Genomic DNA, 8711 nt, shown 5'->3' with positions numbered 1-8711 from the left:
GTGTTAAATTATTCTGTTTCTGCAATATATCACTGTGTTAGATGGGGAAATGTTAATTTATAGAACAAATCGGCTCACTAAAATGCACCATAAATTGTATTATATTTTGTTTATGTTGAAATGTATTCTTTTTTCTTTACAGTTATAGAAAAACAATTTTCAGTCATAAAGCATAATAGAGCTGCATATAAATCATTTTTTAGGTTGTGAGGAAGAGGTGGTGATGGATATGTTTTTTTGGTTTAATGCTTGGTCTTCGATATATGAAGACTTTTTAATTAGATCTCATATCATCTGACAATTCTTATGTTGTTTAAGACTAGTATTGTTTTCTTGTAGCTTTACAGAATCTTCAATGGTTTCCTCTTTTTCCAGCATTTTCTGATATCCAGGAATCTTTTCAGTTTTAGTCACAAACTTCTTAGCTGCTTTTAGAGGTTCTATAAAACATACCAGCCATTACTATCTTTAAATTTTATAATAAACTAATTTATCCATCAGAGAAGTTCAACTAGAGTAAAGTTACATGTATACAGTAGCTAAAGTCAATGACTGAACACACTGAACAGCAGTTTACCCATTTTTAATATTTACTTGGTTCTTTGGCAGCCCTTCCCTGTTCATGAAAATGGATTTGTTGTAGATAAATTAACATAAAGGCAATTGCAATACAGCAAAAATTGTCTACACAAGACAGTATTTTAAATACAGCTTTAAAAAACACATATAAATATATACTTCCTGAAAATGAAGTCTGAATAGTTAGTTAATGGCAAATTCATAGGATGCTCAATAGCTTGAAAATTCTTAAATTTGTAAAAAAACACTGGCCTTTAGGTGTTACAATAGTGATTCTTTTTGTTTCTATAATATTTTCAATGACCATCATATTTTACATGGTTCTCACAAACCAAACCATGTAATATTTAATGATCATATTACTTCAACTTTCCAACAGGGCTACAGGTGCACTTGTACCTGATCAGCTGCTGAGCATACACCATAAGTTACAAAGCCAACAAAGCAGATTCACATTCATATTGTTACTGAGACCACTCTCACATTGTTGCACACATTAACATTGTTGTATGTCCTTGTGGTTTTGCCAAATACTTGCATTCTATTGATTTTAAATATTGTTACAGTTTATAGTCAATTATATTTGTCATGAGACAATAGTATTAGGTTTTATTACTTTGTGAACAAAATTTATGCAATACAATTGTTTTTTCCACTCCCCCTCCCCCAAACAAAACTTTTTTAATATTTATGTTTTGGCCATAATACATAAGGCCACCTTTTTTTTTCTTGGAATAAGAACCAATCACTGGAATTTTTAGGGTAGAAGGAGGGAATAAAAAAAATGCCAATCTTGTGTCTTACACTTATTATGCTTATCTAAAAACAAAAAATGAAGACTACATTTTCATGAGTAACTTTAGTTGCATTACAACAACACAAGTAAAACTTATTGCACATGCAATACAAAATGACTAGTATCTGTCTTTTTACATACCAAAATAAACATCCTCTGGGCACCATATTTAAAATTGTAAAGGTGAAATGTTTCTCAGTTATGTATTGTTAGGTTAAGTCGGCACCTTGAACTTTTTTACCACTCGTATAGCAACTGCTACATATTGGTTGCACAATTCCATTTTGAGTTTTAAGGATTCTAATCTCTTCATTGTCTCCCATTGGGGTAGTTTTTGTGTTGTTTTTGGTAGTCTTTGTACCCAGTAATACCAAATTGTTTCAGAATGATAATCAATCTCAATGCGAACTTTGAGTGGAATGGATCAATATACCACAACACATCAGTAAGAGTTGTGACAACTTTAGTTGTGAGCTGTCACTGTGATAGAAAAAATCCAACCCCATTGTGTCTCAATATATTTAGCACATTGTGGCACATCCTGTCTTTTGCATATTGGTCTCTTCTCTGCAACAAGGCAAAGTATCATGAATTATGATCATTGAGCAAATTCGCTCCTTTTAAAATTTAACACAAACATGCATTAAGATTTTTCTGTGATTATATCATGTTTTAATGACAAATAAATGAACCAGAGGCTATGGATAAAAATATTACAGACCTACAAAATTGTATTTTTGTATAAACCAGTATACTTATAAATTATGATTGGAAATGATTGTAAGATTTTTCGGCACACAGCAAAACATAATATCCATGTAGGTCTACATCCATCAAAAAAAGGCCTAATGTAGAATTTGTGGAAATCAAGTGTCACAGGGATGGATAAAATTCAAACATGGCCAACCAAACACCTGAAGAAGTGCCTGGTCCACATTGGTCTGCCTCCCAGAAAGGTTTTTTACTGGAGATAGTGCAAAGGATGACCACAAAACACAATATTTAAAAACCTGAAAGCATGAGCCAAAGAAGTGAGCAGTCACTTCCCTAGTGTTGGCTTTTTCCATGATAGTCCCTGGAACATATGGCCTGGATTGGACAATTTAGTAACATACTGTATACTATAAGGAAACCTTTAGTAGTCTTGTGGAGTACCCCATCCAGACAGTGGATACTGGTATAGCCTGACCTGATGCAGATTTTGGGAAATAAGCATACCCTGGTAGAATCCTGTTAGATGGAGAAGGAGAGAAAAAGAAAACATATTCACTCATCTCAAGGATGGTGGGCCAAGACTGGCAACCAGGGATGAATCAAACTCCTGTGGGAGGCAAAACAATCCAACAATGAAGATAATGAGAAATGAACATTGAACTTACCACATGCCTGCATGGAGGATCTTGTCCAAGGGCTGGTGAAAAGGAGAAACAAGAGAGTGAGATAGGAGAAAGATAAGAAACAAGGGAAGAGCATGAGGACAGAGGATAGAATATGTCAGCCCAGGTCCCTAGTGAAACCCAAACACCATCTAGGACTTCCATGCGAAGAAAGGAAGATCAATAAAGATCACCAAGACATGAAGTAAGGGAGGCATACATTAGTGAGGAGTGCATCCTGGCTCAAGAAGTCCCAACAACAGAGGAATCAAGTAAGGAAGGACAAAAAAGAAGTGATAATGGCCAAGATGGTAAGGAGACTGGTATAAATCTCTCTTGTCTCAGACAAGAGGTGGAGGGAGGAGAGGGAATGTAGGAGGTTAGTGAGAAAAAGATCAAGATGTGAAACATGAAACGAGAGAGCAAAATAGAGTATATGTAGTCTACATCCTAAGCAGACAAAAGAGATTCCAAAGATGGGAATTTTGAAAAGGAAAAGAAAAAATGTCTAGAAATCAGGGCAAGAGATAAAAATGCAAGGAGGATGAGGTATGTGGATACAAGTGTAGAATTGTTCGAGAAAAGGAAGAAGCGTGAATCCTAATATTAGGCAAGGGATGAAAGACAAATTAATCCCAAGAACAGGTTTCATGGAGTTCAAGAAAAGTAAGGATTAAGAGACACAGGCTAGAGAGAAAGAAAGGAACACACCTGAGAAATTATATGAAGAGAGAAAGTGGAAGGGTGAGGATGAGGATTTACCTCAACTGGGAAGGCAGTACTGAAAGCAAACCCAGGTGGGGGAACAGTCAGTGGAATTCATTGTCCTCCTGGTCATTCACAAACTAAACAGAAAAGACATCAGCCACAACAACATGAAAAGGAGATCCAGTATTCATAAGGGAACCCACAAGATGCAGTACAATTGCTGTAATGTTCTCAAGAGTTAACATGCCTCCAGAAGCCAAAGTAGAAATAGGTTATGTGTTTGTAACTCAGTTTTTGTCACATGATGATGGTTTATAAAATTTGAAAATAATGTGATTGCTGAAACTTGAATAAACATACAATCCCAAAATTTTATATATATACTTAAATAATTAGTAGTTTACTACTTTACAGCCATCTATATAGGAAATATTGTTCCCACTTGGTTACGTGACATAAATAGCTTTCAAACACTATACTTAAACACATACAAGTAATTAAACACCAAAATACTTTTTTTTCATTGTTAAGCATCTAGACCTAACACTAGGCTTTATTTTTGTGGATTTTATTTATTTATCATCAAGAAAATTTCTCCAGTGGGTACATGTTTAAACATTAATCCATTTTCTTTTCTGAAATACAATACAATTAGTTCTTAGTTATTTCTAGTTGTGTCATCAACAGTGGCGTATTTAACATTGGTGCAATCGGGGCAATGCATTGACGGGTCCCCTAAGAAAATTGCACTGAGTAGTTTGAAGTGTTAAAAATACCACTGGTCATCAAAGTATTTACTTTCATATTCTAGTTATCTTAAACTTTACAATCAAAAAGTGATTTAATACTGTACACAAAATATCCAATTTCCATAAAAATACACACATATAAATTAACAAAATAATAAATATGATGTTCGCTTACCACCATTTTTGTTCATGACTTCTTCTAGTCGTAACTTTAGCCTCATCACTTCACTTTTTAAGCCTTCTGTTTGACGTTCTGCTTGATATAAACTTCGCTGGCATTGTAGAAGTTTGTCACTTTCAGCAACTTTAAGCATTCTACTCAGCTGGAGTTCTTTTTCAAGCTTGCATACTTCTTGCCTAAAATATTTTATACATAAATGTACATATTTTGATACTTAGACATCTGGATTTCAACACTTACAGAGTGACTACTTCATACTGGTGGCTAGGTATCTGGATTAAGCCCTAACATAATTGTATAAATTAACATAACCTACTGTAGTGATTTATCTACCACATGTATTGAGCCACTTTTTTTTATCGAATCAAGAGTATAATTTTCTCAAGGGGACTAATTATTTTCTACAAAACACCTTTCATTCCCTCCAAATAAAAACTAAACCCCAGTTGCCATGACTAAATTTTGTTCCTAATTCCCATCAACTATCACCTGTACTCTTTTGTAATTTTTCAAAACTTGTATTAGCTAGTGAAGATATCCATTCAAAGGTCAAAATTCTGAATACAAGTCAAGGAGCAAACAAAAGAAAACTTGTTATGGTAACATATTAGTGTAGTAAAATGAAAGAAACTGTATATTTGAGGAATATATTTGTAAACAATGAAAGTTTGGAATCAATTTTAAACATGTTTTATTATCAAAAGAACTGTTATTTTGATTTATATCCATACAGTTTATATTTCTCAAAGTTACAGACAATCTAAATATCATATATCGACATGTCAAACTTGGAACAAAATTCCACCTCAGTAGTTATAAAAACTAAACTTTCCCAATTGCCAAAAGCTTGGCTGAGGACTGAACTTATCAAACAATGTTTTAAACTCTGACAGATTCAAATATTCAGCAACTTATAAATAGTTGTGAGAAACCCATTAAAGGTGTTTCAAACAGGTTATTATCCAGCATATCTATAATAATTATTATATCTAGTAGTAGTAATAATTGTTAAGTATTGTTTTTTTTCTACCTGTACATGGTATTATTAGAAAGCAGATTTTTGCTTAAAAGAATCAAATTTGCAGTTATCAGTCCATGTAGGCCTAATGCAATGAGGTAGAGATCAACAAGACAACAGTAGTTTACATTTTTCTTAGCAATAATTTAACTATAAAGCAAATGAAGTAAACAATGCTACTTGGATATTAATGTATTAAGTGATCATTTGTCCATATTAACTTGTTAATGCTTTTGCTGGAAAGGTAACTTATAGTATGTTTCTAAGCTGTTATTTGCAGGAGATGCATGTAGTATTTAAAAAAATTGTTGCAGTGACTTGGAGAAATAGAGAATACTGCCCTCAATAAATATTTTCTACATCATATAAAGTTAATCAATATTTTCTTAGATTATAACTGTAAACATTAGCAATAATGACAGAACCTAACAGATATATCCATGCAATGTAATTACTAAGAACACTACACTAACTGAAATTTATTGTATATCATAATGTATTCATAAATGATTTTCATTTAATTCTACATTTTTTAAGTAGTCACTATATACTTGTACAAATATAATCTTGACTACTGATATTAATCAGTTTGCAATAAATCACTTTTAATTTAATAAGTATTTTAGTATCATTCAGTAAAGAATTTTCACTTAATGCTAGATATTTCTCTTCATTAAACATAATACATCTTCATGTTCTATATGTCTGAAGCTGGAACTGGCGTAGGAAGAAATTTATAGACATTCTTCTTCTAATTAGTACATTACTATGTGTTGTAGCTGTTCATCTGTAACTCAAATGACAAGAGAATGAATGATAAAAGATACTGAAGGAAAGTAATTTCAATATAAAACAAGAAGCAAAACCCATCAGCATGAAAAAAGTTTCTGTTGATGACACAGTAACAATTATGGATGAAAATGGTCACAAGGAGGCAAAGAAATTGAGCGAGGAAAAGTTAGGGGCACCACTTATTAGAGGTGGTAAGAAAGCAGTCGCTCCCAAGGTCCAAGTGTCTGATGAGGGAGATATTAACAACTGCAAACAACAGTAATGGATTATGTTATATGATGAATGTAAATGAAGCGACAGTAAAAGTAAATGTCTTCAGTTTGTAGATCTATTGTTTATTTTTAATGGGCAATGTAGGAGAGAAATACAGTGTTATCTTAACATTTCAAACTTTTAAGTCCCTTATCATTTTTGCTCTATAATAGATATATATTATAGAATGATGCTTAATTTTATGACATATTGCAGTTATTGATTTTATTCTAGTCTGTAGCAGTGCAATACATGATTAATATAACAGCATCATTGTTCATATGGTGTATATCCATTTGTAACAGCAGTCTACACCAGTGAAGGACATCATTAGTTCTAGTATTTAGGAATACAATTTTACAATAACTGAACTTGTCTGTACCATCTTTATAAATATACTTGCAACATATGAGATTACTAGTTAATTCCATCGCTTCAAAACACTTGTGTCAGTTAGGATGACAGAAACTTTTATGAATTTGTGATATTCTATAATGAATTGTTAAAACTTTTTGTATAAAATGATATTTGTGAACCTTATCTTAACGATACAGTCCAAAAATACCTGTCACAGATTTTTTTTGCAAAGTTGTTCATGTACTGTTATCGTAATTACACAAGATATTTAAAATTTGTTCACCTTTGTGTAAAATCTCTTTGATAGAAGTATTTTGGTAAAGTTTTTTTTATTACAACTCCATTTTTGATACAAGAATCTAGTTCAATGAAAGCGGTATAACTTAAATGGAACAGAGTCTTTAGAAAGTCTCTCTATCAGGGTTTATTATTATTAATTTCAAATTAATTTCCATTATGAAGATAATAGATTTAATAAAGTAGTTGTCAGGGTATATAAATTGAATACCCAGGATTCAAAATACTTCAAAAAACAAACAAAAAAACAGATTAAATGAAGAGAAAAACAACTAATCACTGTATATTGATGGCCTTTGCTGACACATTACAGTTTTACTGTCTATAATTGCAAAGTCAACCTGATATGACAGAATTAATCATATTAATCTCATTCATTAATGTAACCCACTCCTGTAGATGATTCATTCATTCATTCATTGAAGAGAAACAATTTCTTAATGGAAATGTATTTGTTCTAGTGATACAGACATGTAGTGATACCATAATGGAAAACTGTTGTGCTTTCCACTTATAGATTGCTACTAAAGTCTCAAGTGAACTTTAATGTTCTGTCCATAAAAAAAAATGAAACTAATAATAAATTCCAGATTATAACAACATTATGCCAATAGTCTTCTTGTTGACGTAAAATTACTGTTTCTGATTTTTTGAAATCCTTCACTACTAAGGTAGAATTATTAAAGACATAAAAATTCTTTAAAAACATTAAAACTGCAATATTCACTACTTTATATTTACTTCTATATTTATACAAAGAGCTGGTGCTTGGGACTTCCCATTTGCCAGTTACAAAATAACATTTAAACTTGTAAGTTTGATTAAACCAATAAATAAGAGGTAACTAATCTGAGCCTTTGGGCCTAAACTCTCTGTTAATCAATAACTGATTAGTGAACTGTGATTAGTTTCCTCTGCTACATGAGACTGCACACTTCCTAAGATCAGATCCATTTGTTAAAAACATAAGATGTTGTATACCAGTATAAAATGTTTAGGATTTTTGTAATCCTGTTATTGGTCAATTGTATTTCATACTTGCTTCTTCAGAATTTCTGCAGATATGTTCTATGTAAATAAAAAAAAAAATCTTAAAAGATTATGGAAGGAAAAAAATTAACATTGTCGGATTCAAGATATTAAAAAAAAAATCTATGTTATTGCATAATTATGAACCATGATAGTTGTTCGTAATAGGAATCAACCAGGTTTTGACAAAATACTAATAGAGCACACTGCAAAGACCACCTTAGAAAACAAACTTGTTCCTAAAGCATCACTCAAACTTTTCCTTTACAATACTAAAGGCCATACATGTTTAAGAAAATCCAAAAAAATAAACCATCTGATACTTAGAACAAATATAAAATCCACTAGAAGCTGCTCAGTTGTTCATGTTATTATTATTCTTTCTTTTGCCAGCCTACAGATAAAAAAAGGGCTTGGTATATTGCAACCACACCTCTTGTATAATACTAAATAAGGTACTGCAAAGGTTGTAGGTGTATTGAAAAGTTGATTTGTTTCTTCTATATTTTACATAAGCTAAAAAACATCATAATTAAAGTGTAAACAACTTTTTCATTATCCCTTGAAGTTAGCTTTC

General features: G+C 31.9%; 1 protein-coding gene across 1 annotated transcript in view; it reads right to left on the bottom strand.

The window, feature by feature from the left end:
• Positions 1 to 285: 285 nt before the first annotated feature.
• The window catches only part of LOC106458200, a 25612-nt gene continuing 17186 nt past the window's right edge, over positions 286 to 8711 (bottom strand). Inside the window, exons 3-4 of the mRNA XM_013917676.2 lie at positions 4384 to 4565; positions 286 to 440 (exon numbers count right to left, since the gene is read on the bottom strand). Of these exons, the coding sequence (XP_013773130.2) occupies positions 286 to 440; positions 4384 to 4565 (337 nt within the window). The remainder of the gene's footprint in view (positions 441 to 4383; positions 4566 to 8711) is intronic.

This window comes from Limulus polyphemus, unplaced genomic scaffold (genome assembly GCF_000517525.1).
Source record: "Limulus polyphemus unplaced genomic scaffold, Limulus_polyphemus-2.1.2 Scaffold428, whole genome shotgun sequence".
In the NCBI taxonomy this organism is placed as follows: domain Eukaryota; kingdom Metazoa; phylum Arthropoda; class Merostomata; order Xiphosura; family Limulidae; genus Limulus; species Limulus polyphemus.
The sequence above is the reverse complement of the archived record's forward strand: the minus strand, read 5'-3'. Positions and strand labels throughout refer to the sequence as shown.